The 19,047-nt window shown below is 37.4% G+C and overlaps 1 protein-coding gene across 1 annotated transcript in view; it reads left to right on the plus strand.

Moving 5' to 3' along the window:
* The window catches only part of SNTG1 (syntrophin, gamma 1), a 461,475-nt gene that overhangs the window by 94,203 nt on the left and 348,225 nt on the right, over positions 1 to 19,047 (plus strand). Inside the window, exons 4-6 of the mRNA XM_006860086.1 lie at positions 10,363 to 10,420; positions 11,266 to 11,309; positions 11,405 to 11,446. Of these exons, the coding sequence (XP_006860148.1) occupies positions 10,363 to 10,420; positions 11,266 to 11,309; positions 11,405 to 11,446 (144 nt within the window). The remainder of the gene's footprint in view (positions 1 to 10,362; positions 10,421 to 11,265; positions 11,310 to 11,404; positions 11,447 to 19,047) is intronic.

Consider the following 19,047-nt stretch of genomic DNA (forward strand, 5'->3'; position numbering starts at 1 on the left):
TCAAGTGTGGTAGCAGTAGTGAGGTTGGCCCAGGATCGGACATTGTTTTGTTCTGCTGTGCATGGGGTCGCTATGAGTCGGTTCCAACTCGATGGCACATGACAACAACAACAACAATGCATGTATGAACTGGAACCCTCATAGCAATACTTTTTGACTTACTTTTATATTATAATGTACTTTATATGTGGCTGTCTGAGTCTCAACAGTTGAACCAAGCATATGCAGACTTTGTGTCATAAGCAGCTGCCATAATCATAAAGTAAAGAATAATTGTAAATTTCCTTGCAAACTAAAATAACATCAGCGTTGTATAAGTGTCACAAGTGGGTTGACCATGAGTATGTTGAGATCTCTCTACTAAACCACAGGGATATGAGAATTGTACTAGGAACAAGAGGCTTGGCATAAGGGAAATAAGCTTAAATATGAGAACTGACTTTTTAGAAGCTATGAAGAGCCCAAAGCATGATGTCAAGTAGAAAGTTTGAAGTTGATTCCTACCTGATCTCAGAAAAGTCTGGTCTAGTGGGTGTTAAAGATTACAGGAGTCTATGGCAAAAGTCAGTCAGTGGGTTCCAATGTCATTATCCCTCACTCATATAGAGGCCTGACATAGTCAATGGAGTCCAATCTCCAGGGAGAAGAAGATGGTGGATTACAGCTAGCTGACATTTTTCCTAATAGAGGCATGTACTCCAGAAACAAAGGCAGGTGTGGGAGAAAAAGTTGCAGTTCAGTGAGCTCACAAATACCCAGCTTTAGTGATACTTAGAAAATTATTTTCAAATTGTTGACTGGACTACACAAGGCTGATTTCAATCCTGTTTCTTTGGAAACAGAGGGTTACAGATTTTGAAATTATTATCATGAATATGATCTTGCAAAATGAATGTCTCAGACCCTATACTGATTTGGATGCAAAAATAATATTCTTTGTGTTGAGTATCTCTAGCCTCATTTCTGAATCTCCCTTTCTAATACTATTGTTTTTGTGTGATGCAGTCAAGTCATTTCCAACCCACAGCAGCCCTGTGTACAACAGGCTCTTGTGCCATCTTTACAAATGCTGATATCATCGAGCCCATTGCTGCTGCCACTGTGTCAAACCATTTCATTGGACATCTCTTTTTCTCTGACCCTCCAATTGTAGTAAACGTGATGTCCTTCTCCAGGGACTAGCCTCTCCTGATAATATGTCCAAAGTATGAGAGACAAAGTCCAATCATCTTGGCTACTAAGGTGAATCTGTTGTGCACAGGATCACTATTGGGCAGCACCTAACAACAAAAACAAAGGGCTTATAGTCTCTGGGGCTATAGTCTCTATCAGACTAGTAAGTCTGTTCATTTTATGATTTTAAGTTTTTTCCACATTTTTCTCCCACTTTATCCACAGTTTTCTATAGGATCCTTACTATTGATTAAACCCTAGCATGTCTTCACTGGAAATAATAGAAGAAAGATAACAAGTTAGACAACTAAGGAGGCATTAACTGTTTTTTAGACTCTTTCAGATGCTCTGGAATCCAACCTCCAAGGAATACATGGTGCTGTTGTTTCAATTTTACCTCCCCAAAGCAAACAATTGTTGTTATGTTTGAGTCCAGTGTTGCTACCACTGTGTCAATCTATCTTCTTGAGAGTCTTCCTAATTTTTGATGACCCTCCACTTTTCCAAGCATGATGACCTTCTCCAGGGATTGGTCCCTCCTGATAGCATTCCCAAAATATGAGAGACAGAGTCTCACTAACCTCACTTTTCATTAAGTTTGCACTTCTAAGACAGATATGTTTATTTTTTTATGGCAGTCCAAGGTACTTCAGTGTTCTTCTGCAATACCATAATTCAAATGCATCCATTTGTCTATGGTTTGCCTTTTTTATTGTCTAAATTTCACAGGCATATGAGGCAATTGCACACATCATAACTTGGATCAGCCTACCTTTGTCTTTAAAGTGACAAATTTAACACTTGAAAAGAATTAAGTCCTGCTGCATTTGTTTTTTAATTATCTTCAGGAAAATTTTACTTGCATGTGATATTAATTATATTGTTGGAAGAGTTTCACATTGCGTTGGGTCACCTTTCTTTGGAATGGGAACAAATATGGATCTCTTCCTATCAGTTGGGCAAGTAACTGTTTTCCAAATTTCTTGACAAAGACAAGTGAGTGCCTCCAATGCTCTATCAGTTTATTGAAACATTTCAATTTGTATTCCATCAATTCCTGGACCCTTGTTTTTCACCAGTGTTTTCAATACTGCTTGGACTTCTTCCTTCACTATAACCAGTTCCTGGTCATACAGTACCTCTTGAAATGATTGACCATCAAACAATTATTTTTGGTACAATAACACTGTATATCCCTTCCATCTTCTTCATCTTTTTTTTTTTTACATAAAAAATTCAAAAATATTTTATTTAGCCCACTAGTAACTTCCCCTTATTCTCCCAAACAATATCTCTTTTCCTCTTAGAGTACATTTGAAAAAAGTTTTTACTGTGAATTGAGTGATTGCTTACATGGGAGAACATTGGTTCTATACTCATTGTTTCATTGCAATGATTACAATCTCCTCCGTGCATCATCATTCAACAGTATTTGTTTCTATTCTGTCTGCTTTTTTGGGGGGTGAGATTGGAGAAAGACTAACAACCTGTGATATGCAGATAATACAACCTTGCTTGCTGAAAGTGAAGAGGACTTAAAACATTTACTGATGAAGATGAAAGAGCACAGCCTTTGGTATGGATTACATCTCAATATCAAGAAAACAAAAATCCTCCCCACCAAACCAATAAACAACATTCTTATCAATAGAGAAAAGATTGAAGTTGTCAAGGATTTCATTCTTCTTGGATCAACTACAACACTCACAGAAGCAGCAGTCAAGAAATCAAACGACGTATTACATTAAGAAAATCTGCTGCACAAGACCTTTTTAAAATGTTAAAAAGCAAAGTTGTCAGCTTGAGGACTAAAGTGCACCTGACCCAAGCCATGGTATTTTCAATAGCCTCATGTGCATGCGTGTCCATGCAAAGCTGTACAGTGAATAAGGAAGACCATAGAAGAATTGATGCTTTTGAGTTATGGTGTTGGAGTAGAATACTGAAAGTGCCATGGGTGCCAAAAGAGCCAACACATTTGTATTGGAAGAAGTGCAGCCAGAGTGCTCCTTGGAGGCCAAGATGTCCAAAATTTGTCTCCCATACTTTGGACTTGTTGTCGGGAAGGACCAGTCACTGGAGAAGGATATCATGTTTGGCAAGGTGGAGGGTCAGAGAAAAAGAGGAAGACCTCCAATGAGATGACTTGACCATGTGGCAGCATCAATAGACTCAAGCATGGCAACTGTAGTGAGGTTGGCCCAGGATCGGCCAGTGCTTCATTCTGCTGTGCGTAAAGTTGCTATGGGTTGGTACTGACTTGATGGCACCTAACAACAACAACATGTACACAAAACTACTCAGGAATAGATAATTATTTAAACAACCAAAGGGCACATTCTGCAAGCCTACCTCCTGGCCACTACCAAATAGTGTTTCTCTTTCCATGAGTCTAGAGTCCTCAGCTGCTCTACCTTTCCACATCCCCATTTCTGCCTTTATCTCTGGTGGCACTCCTTCTCTGGATAGGGTCCCACATTCCTTTCATGCTCTTCTCCCTTGATGGTCATAGGGTCCTCTATTCCTAGACATTACGATTAATGACTCCTCAGTTTTTTTACAAAACTTCTGTCTGTACAGTTGTGACAGTTGCAATTAGTCATGAGTAACAATTACTCACTATTGAATCATAAGAATCTTATCCCCATCTTCTTTTACCAGACCCATCTAGACAAGACGAAACTATTCAGTAAGGATTCTACCTTCCCCAGCACACTCTGAAACCAAACTCCCTCTTGAAAATGTTTAAACCAGTCATTTCATGCCATTATTGTGTTGTTGTTGTGAAGTGCCATGGAGTCAGTTCTGACCCATAGTGATCCTGTATAGGGTTTCTGAGGAGCAGCTAGTGAGTTGGAAGCACCAACTTTGCAATTCAAATGGCTTTGCAGTCTGGCACATGAATCCACAACGCCACACCAGGACTCCCCTCCCCCATTTTAGGTAGACAGTGTCTAAGTTGCCCGTCCCTATCAACCCTGTATACAGAAGGAATAGGATTGATACTTGAGGTGAAGCCTCCTTCCCTCTCAGTTGGTATTTTGAGCTACTACATACTAAGCATAGGTCAAGTCCATTAAATTGTAGCAATTTACGCTTGTTTCCTTTATCAAAAGTTTTTTTTCTTGTTTTTTTAATCTTCCTCTAGTAGAGTTCTGATTATCAAGCCATTGAAGCTAGATCAAATGAGTACTATCTACAAATTTGGGCGTTCTTGTGTGTCTCTCCTTGCTTCATATCAACTGAATGCTTTGCTCTCAGGAATAGCCCTAGGTGGCTATGTCCTTGTCCATGGGCTCAGGAATCCCTTTCTGTCTTCTTTTGATGTTTCTAGTATCACTCAATATTTTGTCCATAGAATCCTTCAATATTGCAATCTGAGGCTTGAATTTTTTCTTTAATTATTTCATTGTGAGCAATGTTAAATGTATTCTTACCTTTTCATATTCTAACTCTAGGTCTTGGCACATTTCATTAGAAAATTTGACTTTTTCTTATGAAATTGCCCTTTGAAATTTTCTGTTTAGCTCTTTTGCGTCCTTGTGTTGTCTATTCATTTTAGCTTTTCTATGCGCAAGAACAATTTTCAGAATCTCTTTTGACATCCATGTTGATCTCTTCTATTGGTTTTCCTGTCTATTTAATGACTTTTTTTCTTTCTTCTAGTGTGATGTTCTTGATGTCATCCCACAACTCTTTTGGCCTTTGATCATAAGTGTTCAATACAACAAATCTGTTCTTGAGATGGTCTGTAGACTCAAGGTCATACTTGGATCTCATGGACTTGTTTTACTTTTCTTCACCTTCAGCCTGAGCTGGTGATCTGTCCACAGTTGCCCCCTGGCCTTCTTTTGGCTGATGAAATTGTTTCTCCATCTTCTCTTCCCACATATGTAGTCAATTTGATTCCTGTGTATTCCATCCATTGAGGTCCACTTGCTTAGTCACCTTTTATATTGTTGAAAAAGGTATTTGCTTTGAATGAGTCATTGTTCTTGCAAAACTCTCACATGTACTCTCCAGCATCCTTTCTATTACAAAGGTCATGTTTACCAAATACTGACCCTTCCTTTTGTTTTTAAAATTTACATGATAATCACCAGTAATTATCAATGTGTGAGTGATTATTGGTAGAATTCTTCAATTTCATCATCTCTGGCTTTCTGGTAGCATAGTGGTTATGAATCAGGCTGCGAACTGCAAGATCAGCAGTTTGAAAATACCAGCTGTTCCGTGGGTGAAAGATGAGGCTTTCTGCTCCCGTATAGATTTACAGCCTTGGAAACCCTGTACAGGGTTGCTAAGGGTCGGAATCAACTCAACGGCACTTAGCAACAACTGGCTTTAGGGTAAATTTTAATAATATTAGTATTAACTGGTTTTCCTTATAGGTATATAGATAGTATCCTATCACAGACAATATTGTACTTCAATATAGATCTTGAAATGTTCTTTATGAAAAGGAATGTGATCTCTTCCTCTTCAATTAGGTGTTCCTGGCATAGTAAACCATTACTATGGTCAATACCAGTCCATTTTAAAAATGGTCAATACCAGTCCATTCAGCTCATTAATGCCTAGGATACCAGTCATTATTATTATGCATCCCATTCCATTTTTGAGAACTTCCAATTTTCCTAGATTCATGTCTCATACATTCCATGTTGCAATTTTAAATGTATATTTGCAACTGGTTCCTCTTCACTTTGAGTTTTACCCCATCAGCAAATGGAGGTCCCTAAAGGTTAACTCCATCAACCTCACTGAGGTCAACTCTACTTTTAGAAGGCAGCTCTTCCCCAGTCCTTGGTTAGCTATATTAAATGGAAAACTCTTTTCTGAAATGTGCCCACAATTCAGTTTCACTTACGAATTGCAAATTGTCCTGAGGTACTTAAAATACTGAAGAGATATGGCATTTTCTAGGAACAACAACAACAACAACAACAACAAAATGCCATTCGAGGAACACAGTGGATGATGGGAATGTTTCTTTACAGGATGAAGCAGCTGAGGGAGGCTGAGAACATATTGCATGAGACTTTGATTAAAGATTTTGGTCTTTATTTTTAATGGAAAACTGACTTGCTGTTTTAAGTAAAGCAAGTCACATTATTTGATTTTTACCTGGAAAGCTTTAAACTCTGTCACTAAATTCTGTCACTGAGCTAAATCTATTTAACTTTAGTATAAATGGGCTGTTTTCACAGATTTCATCCAAAAAAATGAAACTAAGAGAAGTTCTAATTTTATTTTCTGAATTTTATCTTAAATTCTGTTATCTAATTTATGAAGTTACTTTCTAAAATTAGTTTAACCTTTAGGATTCCAAATGTCTGACTTACAAAATATGTTTGAACTCAAACCACTTAAAATTCAGGAGCTATGTTATATAAAAAAGAAAAATGATGGAGAAGCAGAGGTTAGTTGCATATGGTCATTCAACAATTACCATTTAAAGAAAAGTCTGATATACTGACTGAAGAATAGGTTACTTAGTGGACTAAATTGTTAATCCACCTGTCTGAAAATAGTTAGCCAGAAGCTTCTTCTGCCCGTAAATCAACCCCTGGGATAGGTTTCCTTTTGACCCACCATAATGATTTCATTAAATATCTGGGCACTAAGAGAATCTTTGGATTCTGTAGTGGAACTGAAAAGGGCGACTGCTAAAGGACAGTACTGACAGTTGCACAGACAGACTAGCTGAGAGTAGAATTCCCTGTCCCAAAGGTATATTATCAAATACTTCCCCAGGTAGTGGTTCCTTTTAATCAACTTTTTCTTCTAAGAAATGGAGATATATTATTAAAATTCTTTCTAGCTTGCAAATATTTTTAGACACTACGTGAACATCAACATTTGATTTCATCATAAAAAGAAAAATAATAAGCACATTGCCTTCAAGTGAGTTCTATTTCATGGAGAAACATAGTCTTACCACTTTCATGGAATCATTCTGCACTGTAATTTAAAGAATGAAACTTTTTTTGGGGGGGCTGGAAAACTCTTAAACTGCATTCATTCATTCATATTTAAGTTTATTAAACACACACTGGGGTTACATTAATGCTCAAAACAAAACTTCTTAAAAATGGTAAATGCTCTAATTATAGTTTAGTGTGCGGGAAGGAGAAAGATAATAAAAATAGATGTAATAAATTAATAAATACTATGGTAGGAGCCAAGATGTATAATGGTAAAAGAATAGAACAGAATATAGGAGAGTGAGAATTTATGGCACCATATGATAATCACTGGACTCTTAGTGTGGAGTTTAAGGATAAGCACTGCACTGTGAACCACAAGGCCTGTAGTTCAAATCCACCACCTGCCCCTCAGAAACCCCTCACAGAGTCACTATGAGTTGGAAACAACTGGACAGTACTTAACAACAACTACAAGATAAGCACTGCACTACTAACTGCAAGGTCATCAATGCAAACTTACCTGTTCCTCTGTGGGAAAAAGATGAAGCTTTCTGCTCCTGTAAAGATTTGCAGACTGAATCCTTATTCATGGTCTCTATAAGTTGGGATCCACTTGATAGCAGTGTGTTTAGGTTTCAAATATTAAGGGTGATGAATGGACTAGCCCTAATCTTACTCACCACTTTGATTTTACTCATAAATCTTGATAGATTATGGTAATTGATGTTGTTGTTGTTAAGTGCCTTCATGTCAGTTCCGATTTACAGCGACACTGTATAGGGTTTCTAAGGAGTGGCTGGCTAGTTTGAATTACCGATCTTGCAGTTCAAATCGACCTTGCAGTCCAGTGCATTAATCTGCAAGCACCGTGTTGTTGTTGTTGTTATGTGCCGTGGAGTCACTTCCGACTTATAGCGACCCTGTACAGGGTTTCCGAGGCTGTAAATCTTTACTGGAGCAGAAAGCCTCATCTTTCTCCCGCGGAACAGTTGGTAGTTTCGAACTGCTGACCTTAAGGTTCGCAGTCCGATTCGTAACACTACGCTACCAGAGCTTCTTGGCTTTCCTTTATTTCGTGTATGTTGTATGCGAGTCCTGGTGTGGCGCTACAGGGTAATGCGCTGCACTGCAAAATCGGTTTGAACTGCAAGGTCAGTGGTTCAAGCTCAACAGTTCAAGCTCACCAGTGGCTCCTTGGAAACCATATACAGCATCGCTATGGGTTGGAACTGACATGAAGGCACTTAACAACAACAATACACTCCTTTGTCTCTTACTCGTTTTCTCCACTATCAGTCACAGATTATGATCACCTTTTATCAGTGAAAGACCGTTTTAGCCAGAATCAGCATTTGTCTAAGAACATAAGGCTGAAAAAGATGACCAGCACTAGAATCCATTTTAGCCCTTGCCAGAGATTTTCTTCACAGAGCTTGTGAGGGATGGATACTTGGATAGTGTGTTACAGGTAGTGCCAACCGCATCTCCAGGCTTCAAGAAAGAGGTTGTGCCTTCTACTGATTAATAGTCAGGTGAGACAGTTACCACGGGAGCAAAAAGTTTGTTATAGGAAAGAAGCTTGAAAATGGAAAGAGGAGAGCTTAATGCAATGCTAACCTTCTGTCTCCCCAAAGGAGTTGCTGGGGTTTAAAAAGTTTTGGATAGGGAAAAGACATCATGTTTATTCACAGAGATAGGCGGGCATTTCCAATAAACGGACCATATAGGAGGGGCCATGCTAATTGTGTATGCGTGTGCACGTTCGCATGCGCACTCTCACAGACGCAACATTTCTTCAAGATGGAGTCTCAATGGCCTCTGGTAGGAGCAGACAGAATTTATTCTGGGAAACAGAGTGTGCATGATTCTTTTGGACCCTAATTCAGACGTCTTACAGACACTGGCATTTTCTTTTGCCCCAGTAGAAGTTTTACGCTTTAAAGTTATGCCTAGAGCACTAGGTTAACCCGTCTGACCTGTAAAATATGTCCTAAGGAAGTAAAAAATGCAGAAATTTTTATGGATGGTCTTTGTTAATGGCATGTCCCAAGGTGTGGCTGCTCAGGTATGCACCCTAGGCATGTCCTATATATCTTTGCAATTGTTTCAGTCAATTAGTGTTTTATGTTTAATTCAGATTTCTATACTCCTTTACCTTCGTCTCAATTGGATTGTTGGGAGATAACGAGAAAAGGGGAAATAAGCAGTGAATTGGATTTTAATCTCAGTAGAAAATTTTGACATTTAATTTACTACCTTTTCTCTTGACAGAAGTAGAAAAGCTTTGTCTAGAAAAAGTAGAATATCAGTACTTTTCTCAGTATTTCCTAACTTGCGTTTATATTTATTGGCCACTCAGTGTCAAATATTGGTATTAATGGGCAAGTTGTCCTTTCTAAAATAATTTCTTTTTTCACTGAGGGATACAGGATCATAGGAAATTTACTTATTTTGTAAACAGAGAAACCTTAATAAATTCAAAAGACTCTTTTCAGCCTTCCTGTATTAAACCACTGTTTCTTTTCTACTTAACATTTTATTCTTTATCATACTGAATTTTTCTAATCTCTGGTATAGAAAATGAGTTTACACAGTTCTTTCAAGAATTTATTTTATTTTCCTCAATCTATTTATTTAATTGTCTTTATTTTAAAAATATCTAATAAGTGAGATCCAAGCATTTCTATTATACTCTAGCCAGTTTATTCTATTCTGCTAATGGTTTAAGATATATTAACACAAAAAGAGGAAGCGAATACAAATTAAAAAGGTGCAGGTGAGCCCTGTCCCGTGATATTATGCTCATTCTTGTGTGCAAGTCAAGAATTCCCAGTCATTTTGCACGCTAAAGTAACTCTGTGCATTTTTGAATGGGCTAAAAGCTCACCAACATAAAATAAAGTAGCCAGATAAAAGAAACACATAATCATAATTTGGAAATTAAAATGAAAATTTCTAGAATGGAAAGCATTGCCTCACATTGAAGAGACTATAATGCCTATACTAAAGGTATTATCAATATTTTTTAAATGAAAAAATTTAAAGGCACTTGTTAGTTATTTTGTATGTCACAGTGAAATTGTAGCTACGGAGATAAGCTTTAAGGAAGCACTGTCTTCTTAGTGGAGAACTTCCACGGATATATTTAAAGTCTGGTAAGTGTTCTGTTAGTATGCTACTCACAATCTGTAAAGTTTTTGGCTAAAATCTCTATCTACTTATTTAAGGAGTACAGTGTGTACCTTTTTTATCTTCCCAGGGAGGAGCAGAACATAATATCCCTGTTGTCATTTCAAAAATCTCCAAGGAGCAAAGAGGTAAAGTATTCAGAGAATTACGTAGTACTAGTTCATAAATCAAACTTCCTTAAAAATTAGGTAATTTTTAGGAAGCATAAAACTAATGTATAGTTGGTTTGCTTGAGTCCCACATGGCCAGGACTCATGTAAGTGTCTAAATTTGACTTTAAAATTTATACTCTGTACCAGTCTCACACAAGGAGACCTTGTCTCTGAGAGGAAATTAAGGATAAAACAAAAGAGAAAACATATGGCCTTGTATGGATTAGGAGCAGGGTAACTATTTAATTGTTCCATCAAACAAACAAACAAACTGATGACACAAGTAACTTCCAATAATGAAAAAATTACAAATTTTTCTTTTTAGTTCTCATCTGCAGTTTCACTCAGGCCTTCATATGAAATTCAATTTAGGAAAAGCAAGGAGGACATAAGCAATGTTTTCATTGATTGAAATGAGCAAAGCTATCTGATGTTTAAAATTAAACTTGGAGCTGAATCCACAACTGATGGATTGAATGTCTAGGTGTCAAACTTCTACAGAAGCTTTCTCTGAATGATAAAAGCATGAGGTCATTTAATCCTTCCTGGGAAGAGTGACCAATTTTTTTTAACGACTTCAAGCACTGAAATGGTAGAAGTAAATAGGAATATCTGTGCATAAGTGCAAAATTTGCAGTGGATTTACTCACATGATGGTTTTTAAATTTCCCTTCTTGGTGAAACTTTAAGAATACTAACCACCATATAAATGTATTCAATTTTTTGTTTATTTCTGCCTGTTTTGCCTTTATTTAATAAGACAATGTATCCGTATTAAAAAACAAAACAATGCATAATCAATTAATGTTTTTCCTTCATAGCGGAGCTGTCAGGTTTACTCTTTATTGGGGATGCAATTCTACAGGTATGCATTTATCATTATGCTTTATTTGCAACCAAATGTAAATTCTATTTACAATAGACTATGTGAAATTATATATATATATATTTTTATTGCAGATAAATGGAATTAATGTGAGAAAATGCAGACATGAAGAAGTGGTGAGTTTCCTTAGCTTCTTCCTAATGCCATAATTTTCCCCATGCAAATATGAGACTGTAGTGCTTTGCTGAATAAATATTAGGTTTCTTTTTTCCATGAGGGAAATATAACATTTTCAAGTGTACCATCATTATCAGATTTTCAAATAATCTGTTAATTCCTTTTTTATTAGAAACAAATCAGTGAGTGCTGTTTGAGATAAAATTAAATTCAAAGGACTACTTAGGTATAATAATCTACTATGTTGTTTTTTTACAGTGTTTTTTTAATTACCAATTGCTGTCTGCAAGTGTGTCTCTAGGTGCAGCAGATCTCTAAATCTTAGCAAATGTTTCAATGCTTATGCACAATATAATTTATGTTTTTATGATCTCATACAGTAACAGTAAGAAATGTAAGAGCATATTTAACTTATCCATGTATGGTGAGTGTGTATGTATGTCAGTGTATAACAGAGTGAGATATATAGAAAGAAGTTTAGAGGAGCTTTGTCTAGAGACAGAGTAGCTTAGCACTAGATAGAATGTTGTTGTTATTATGTGCCGTGGAGTCAATTCCGATTCATAGCGACCCTGTACAGGGTTTCCAAGGCTGTAAATCTTTACGGGAGCAGAAAGCCTCATCTTTCTCCTGTGGAACAGCTGGTAGTTTCGAACTGTTGACCTTGCGATTTGCAGCCCGATTCGTAACCACTAGGATAGTCATCAGCTTTTACTGGGGTATTTTTTTGATATTTGTAAAAACGCAGATTTTAGTCCTGGCGTCAAGTTTTTCAAGCCAGCAAGTTTGGGTGGGCCCAGGAATCTAGATTTCAGCAACCAGCTCAATGGAGTCATTGCAGATGGCCTTACAACCTCACTGAGACAAGCTGGAGGCTTGGCAATGGTAAGATACATAAGTAATTGCACTGAAAGAAATGACGCGATGTTAGGTCAAAAATATCTGCCAGCATTGATTGCATAATATTCATGGAACCTTCACTGAATATTTGTATCAGCCCTCCCCCAAACCCACCTCCAAAAACCAAAAAAGACTGGATCAGAGAGAAATTATGTTTAGCAGTTTATACTTAAGGAAACCAAATAAAAAACACTGTAGGTTTTGCTTTGCAAGACTATAATTGATTTGATTTTTGCATATTCTACCCTTAAATACCCTCTGTAAAATGCTATTTGGAGAAATCTCCTCTGATATGTTTACATGGAATTATAATGCAATCTCAAACCTCTATGAGGCAACTCCCAAACCCTGTGTGAATCCCAGTGATATTAAAGATGATTCTCCATTATGAGCCCTTAGAATAATCAAGCTTTGTTAACATGTGCCTTTTTTGTTAATATGTGCACATGTGTTTTATTTATCAAAATCTTATTTGAGATCTTCATATGGACACTGTGATGAGGGTTGTGTAAAATATAGCTATTTCTATAAATATGTAAAGAAAAGAAGTATTTTAGAACAGACTTTTAAACATAAGATAGAGAACTGCACCCTTAAAGCACTCTGCTGTGAAACTTCATATGTAAATTTAAAATATAGCCATGTAAGCAGAGATACTTTTAACTTTAGTTTCTTTTCAAAAGTACAAACTGATTTGAAACTCATTATACAGGGAGTATATGCAAAAAAATTTCTTTCTTTTTCACAGCTATGTGCTGTCAGGGAGAATTGTGTTTGCAGTTTGCTTTTCATGGGCAGGCAGCATGCTTCCACAAAGGCGTTAGAACTTTGATAAAATGGAATGGTGTGGCAGAAAAATTAGAACCACGCACCAGTGATGTTACAGATTATGGTGCTCATTCTATTTCAAAGAAAAGAATATTGGAATTGTGTTGCAAATTACATCTGGTGCTACAAAAGAAACATATTTTTTTGATAAAGTTTTAACCTTACCAACTTTGAACTATAGACAGTATTCTTGGTTAATTTCAACCTTTCGCTTTTCAAAAGTGATTAGATGGTTTTGTTCTCACTGCTTATTATTCTTTAAGCACATAGACTTATATTTCAGTGTTGATGTTGTTATGTGCTGTGGAGTTGATTCTGACTCTATGTATAGAGTTTCCAAGGAGCAACTGATGGGTGTATGAGAAACATTGTCGATACTGACAAACGATCCAGAAATCCAATCTGTACTCATTTTAGTGAAAGTGAGGTTTTCTTTATTTGATTTTGCAAAATTGGGTGCCCAACCCAGTAGACACGGGCAGACTGGCTGCATGGCCAGTTCATCAAGAGTTTCATTTCAGGTTTCCCTCCCCCATTTAGCATGTGGTTCCCCATCTAGCCCAGATGGTCCCCATGGCCTAATGATTGTATTCTTATTTAAAGTTCCTAGTCCTAGAGCAGATTTCTTACCACCACCATTTCCTGACCTCCCTGCCTCAGCCTCAATTCATCCTGCTTACATATCCCTGGCTGCGAATCAACAGCCAGTGTCTGGCCTAACAGTCTCCTGGGCCCTTTGTTCCTGAAGATGGACCATCTTGAGAATTTCTCAAAGGTTTGAACTGCCAACATTGTGGTTCTCAGTCCAGTGCTGATCCTACAGTGCCACACTGTTGTTGTTAAGTGCCGTCGAGTTGGTTCCGACCCATAGCGACCCTGTACAGGGTTTCCGAGGGTGTAAATCTTTACGGGAGTAGAAAGCCTCATCTTTCTCCCGCGGAGTGGCTGGTAGTTTCGAACCGCTGACCTTAAGGTTCGCAGCCCGATTTGTAACCACTACGCTACCAGAGCTCCTTACAGTGCCACACTAGGACTGAGATATTAATTAATTATTTTAAAATAAGCTTACCCAGGCAAAAAAAGATAAAACATGATCAGAGGATACAACTGGATTTGAAGTAGCATCCTGATATATCATATTCTTCATCCTAAATCAGTGAAAAACATCGATTTCCACATAAAAATTAATTTAGACAGGTATAACAGTGATATGTTTGGGTGTGTAAGGTTTTTTCTTTTTTGTTTTTCAAACTACTCTATTTATTGACATGGTTTTGGTCAGGGGCACCTTAGTTCTCAAAATGACATTTTTGTCTTTTAACATGTTATTGTTTTCATTGTTGTTAAGTGCCATCAAGTCATTTCTGACTCATAGTGACCCTGTATAGGGTTTCCTATGAGCAACTGGTGAGTTGGAACCAATGACCTTGGGGTTCAAATTGTCCTAGAGGTCTAGTGTTTATCCTACAGCACCACAACAAGACTCCTTTTAACATGCTAAAGAGGGCTTTTGTAGCAGATTGTGTGTATTGCATACACAATTCAATACATCCTTTGAGTTCTTGATGGCTATTTTCATAGCCTGACTCAAGCTATAGAATTTTCAGTTGGCTTATATGCATATGAAAGCTGGATAGTGAATAGGGACTAAGGAACACTTAAGGAATCCTGGTGTGGGGCTTTAGGATAAGCACAAGGCTGGCAGTTTAAATCCACCAGTCACTCCTTGGAAACCCTAAACATAACTGCCTGGAAGGCACTTAAAAATAAAAATACCTTCTATGGCCTGACCCAAGCAATGGCATTTTCAGTTGCTTTATATGTGTATGATAACTGGATTGTGATTAAGGAAGACTGAAGAAGTATTGATGCCTTTGATTTGTGGTATTGGTGAAGAATATTGAATCTACCATGGACTGCCTGAAGAATGTCTTGGAAGAAATGCAACCAGATTATTCCTTAAAAGTGAGAATGTACTTTGAACATGCTGTCTGGTGGGACCAGTTCCTGGAGAAGTGCATCAAGCTTGTTAAAGTTAAGGATAAGTGAAACAGGAAGACCCTCAGCAAAATGGATTGACACATGGCTGCAACAATGTGTTCAAACATTGCAGCTTTTGTGAGAATGGTGTACAGTCAAATAGTGTTTCATTTTGTTATGCATAGGGTTGCTAAGAGCTAGAACCTACTTGATGACACCTAACAACAACAGCAACATTCATTGACACTTAGAATTTCTGCATTCTACCTCCAATCAACTTTCTTCAAGGGAAGTATTGAAAGATGATCCCAGACGGTTTCATCTAAAAGAACATTTCTGGTTTCAGTTTTGAAATTTATTAATCCCAATGAAAAGGTTCATTCCTTTTTTATTTTTGTGGTCTCATGGATAGAAAAGATTATATAACTCAATATGTAAATAACTATTAGTGTGCTGTTGCTGTGGTTAAGTGCTGTGGAGTAATTTCTGACTCATGGCGATCCTGTATAGGATTTTTGCGGAGCAGGTGGTAAGCTTGAACAGCAGACTCTGGAGTACATTACACTAACCTGCAGCATCACACCAAACTCTAAAATATCTTTATAATTCTTACAAGATTAGTAGGTAAACTGGGAATTAAAATGGCACATTCATATAATGAAAACAAAATATCTTTATTTTGATATAAGTAGTACAAAATGAGAATTAATAACAATTTGGTTTGTTATTGACATAGTAAACTTAAAGTTTTCCATTACAATAATTTCCTTTTTTGTCTTAAGACTAATCAGAAAAAAAATATTCCAAAGGTTATATATACCATCTAAAAATAAGGCTATAATTTATATATTGGAGCAGCCTAGTAGGTTTTGTGAGTCACCAAGGGGCATATTTAAGATGTGATTTTGGCAGACACAGCATTTTAGATCTTCACAAAAAAATTCTAAATGTCATTGCATTACAAATCATGTTCTACCTAACTTAAAAAGTATACTGTTTCTAATTTGGCAATAGTTTTTGATCTCTGATTGATGCTTTCCTTGAGAATTCTAACTATAATGAATTCTCTCTTTTTCTCTGTAAAAACTACCTCCAAGGAAAATCATTTACAAAATCATTTAATTTTTAATATTTCCCAGTGTTTTGAAAAATACAAACACATAATGTTCAGAGATATTTTTCATGTTTTCTCCTATTTTGTAAAGAAATTAAAATGCCCAGTGATTGCTTTATTTGCATACTTTTCCTTTTATGAACACTCTTAGAAGTCCATTGTCTTCTAGCACACATCTGACTCCTGGTAAGGTAATGATGTACATAGCACATATGGCATTTTAATAAATGCATGTTCCTTCTTTCTGAATGTAAATTCATATCAAATCCTTGCTGCTTGTCTTATTTTTTTAGTTACCCTGGATAATTTATATTCTGCCAAGACACTATTTTTAGCTTTCTCAATTTCAATCTAGAGAAGTAGAAATAGGGATACATAGGCATCAGGCACTTTAAAAGAAATGTGTAACTGGATGGAAAGAGACATGGGCGTGACTCTTTCCATGACCACCACAGGCATGACTATAATCCCATCACACACTTTCCAGTAGCTTCTCTGCTCAGTCACTTTCCAGTCAAGAGGTTGGAATGTGATAAGGAACTATGTGGTATACAAATTGTACAATGTACACATAACCACTTTATTCTGTTTTCAAAATGATAATATTAATCAAATTGAAAGGCAAGAAATAGAATGTGTATGAGAATGGAAGTTTGAGGATCAAAGTTTAAGTTTTGACACAGCAGTGTGATATTGGTAAAGGACCTAAATTTCTCTGGCCTTCTTTTTCTTATCTGAAAAAATGAAGAGTTGAAATAGATCACTCTATTTCAATGAAATGTCTTCTCTGGCACTACCATCTGTCTGTTTGTCTTACTATGGTGGCTTGTGTGTTCACATGGGTTTGGAAGCTATGTCACCTGCATTTCAAATATCTAGGAGGTCATCCATGGTAGACAAGTTTCAGTGGAGCTTCTGGAGTAAGACAGATTAGATAGAAAGGCTTAGTGTTATATTTCTAAAAACAACTAATGAAAACCATATGCATCACAACAGACTGATACAGTCTGATACAGTGCTAGAAATAAGTCCCTTAAGTTGGAAGACATTCAAAATACACAGCAGTTGTTCAACAGCAGAATCAAACCTTTATTCTGTTGTACATGAGTTCTGTATGAGGAGGAGCCAACTGGACAGCAACTAACAACAACTCCTCCAGATAAAATGCTCCATTCTTCATTTATACTTGTATACTTGTGCATGCCGAGGATAAATGTAAACTTTAATCATACAAATGAAGTAGCAAAACTGAGAACCATCATAATATTTAAAATTAGACACTGGGAGAGAGATATATTTTAGTAAAAATAATCCAAGGAAGAAATGGAAGTTTCAAGATGGTGGAACAGGAAGATATACTATCCAGACCCACTACAACAAAGACTTGAGACAGCAAATAAAATAAATTCAGGCGACAATCCTGCAACCCACATCTCCAAAGGAATGGATAAAGAAGTCAATCAAGTAACAATGAAAGGATGATAACCTTGAACAAGGAGCAGTAGCTGTTAAAATCACAGTGTAGCCATTTTGAGTTATTGCAAGCAGTGTTCCAATCAGAGTAGGAACTAGATAACCAGTCACACACTCCCCCACTGCAAGTGTGGTTCTACTTAAAAAATAAATACATTAAATTCTTCTCCCCTCTTTCATCTTCCTTTACTTTTCTTGTTTTTTATTTTTACCCCTTACTCTTCCCTGTGGGGAACAGGGTACCTAGTCCGGGTTGACACCCTCTGCCATGCAAGGAGCTCACAGGGTGTGAGGATAAGGAGTGAAACGGGGTGGGGTACATGGTCCTAGATGAAATTACTGCCGTCCTAGGTGTTGTCTGGTTCTAGGCTTCTTGATTCAGAAGTAGTTTTTGCCAGCTTTGATGGTAGTTGAGATCAGGGTCCTTGGTCTCAGAAGGAATTCTTTTAGGCCTAGAGGGCAGCTGTGGTCAGGGCCGCTGGTTAAGCAAGGAGTTGCTGCTCACCCAGTGGTGGTCAGGAATTTGCCACTGCATGTTCTACTGGTTTGATGATGGAGCTCATGGAACTCTTGAAGTGGCTCCCACCTCATGCTAAGTAGAGACTGCGCAGCAGGTGGGGTGGATGAGGGCTGCCCACATTTCTGGTCACCAAGACGGTGTGAGTAACAAGGGTAAAAGGTGAAAAACACCTTTCTCATCACTAGCCAACAGTATATGCTTGTATATTTAGTCCTCTGCCTTGATGATATGCTGCTTTCAAAAGTTCAAGATGGCCGCAACAAATCGTGGCAGTCAATAGTTCATCGGTCTTTCTCTTCTCTTGCTCTATTTGTTCAGCTTCTTCTCCAGTTTGTGTTCAATCCACTTCTCTATCATTTCCTCTGAAGTTCAGGGTTTCAGGAGTATCAGTTTCATTTTGTGTCTTGTGTCTTATTGTATAGTGTGGCTGTCTAGTCTTCATTCTTGCCAAAAGACCTCATAAAGCCAATAAGAGGAACATGGTTGTTGTTGTTAGGTGCTATTGAGTCAGTACCGACCCATAGCAACCTTATGCACAGCAGAACGAAATACTGCCCAATCCTGGGCCAACCTCACTACTGTTGCCATGCTTGAGTCCATCAATGCTGCCACTGGGCCAATCCATCTCATTGGGGTCTTCCTCTTTTTCTCTGACACTCCACCTTACCAAACATGATATCCTCTTCCAGCGATGGGTCCTTCCTGACAATATGTCTGAAGTATAAGAGACAAAGCTTAGCCATCCTGGTCTTCAAGGATCTCTCTGGCTGCACTTCTTCCAAAAC

Source organism: Chrysochloris asiatica, unplaced genomic scaffold (assembly GCF_000296735.1).
Source record: "Chrysochloris asiatica unplaced genomic scaffold, ChrAsi1.0 scaffold00036, whole genome shotgun sequence".
Lineage (NCBI taxonomy): Eukaryota > Metazoa > Chordata > Mammalia > Afrosoricida > Chrysochloridae > Chrysochloris > Chrysochloris asiatica.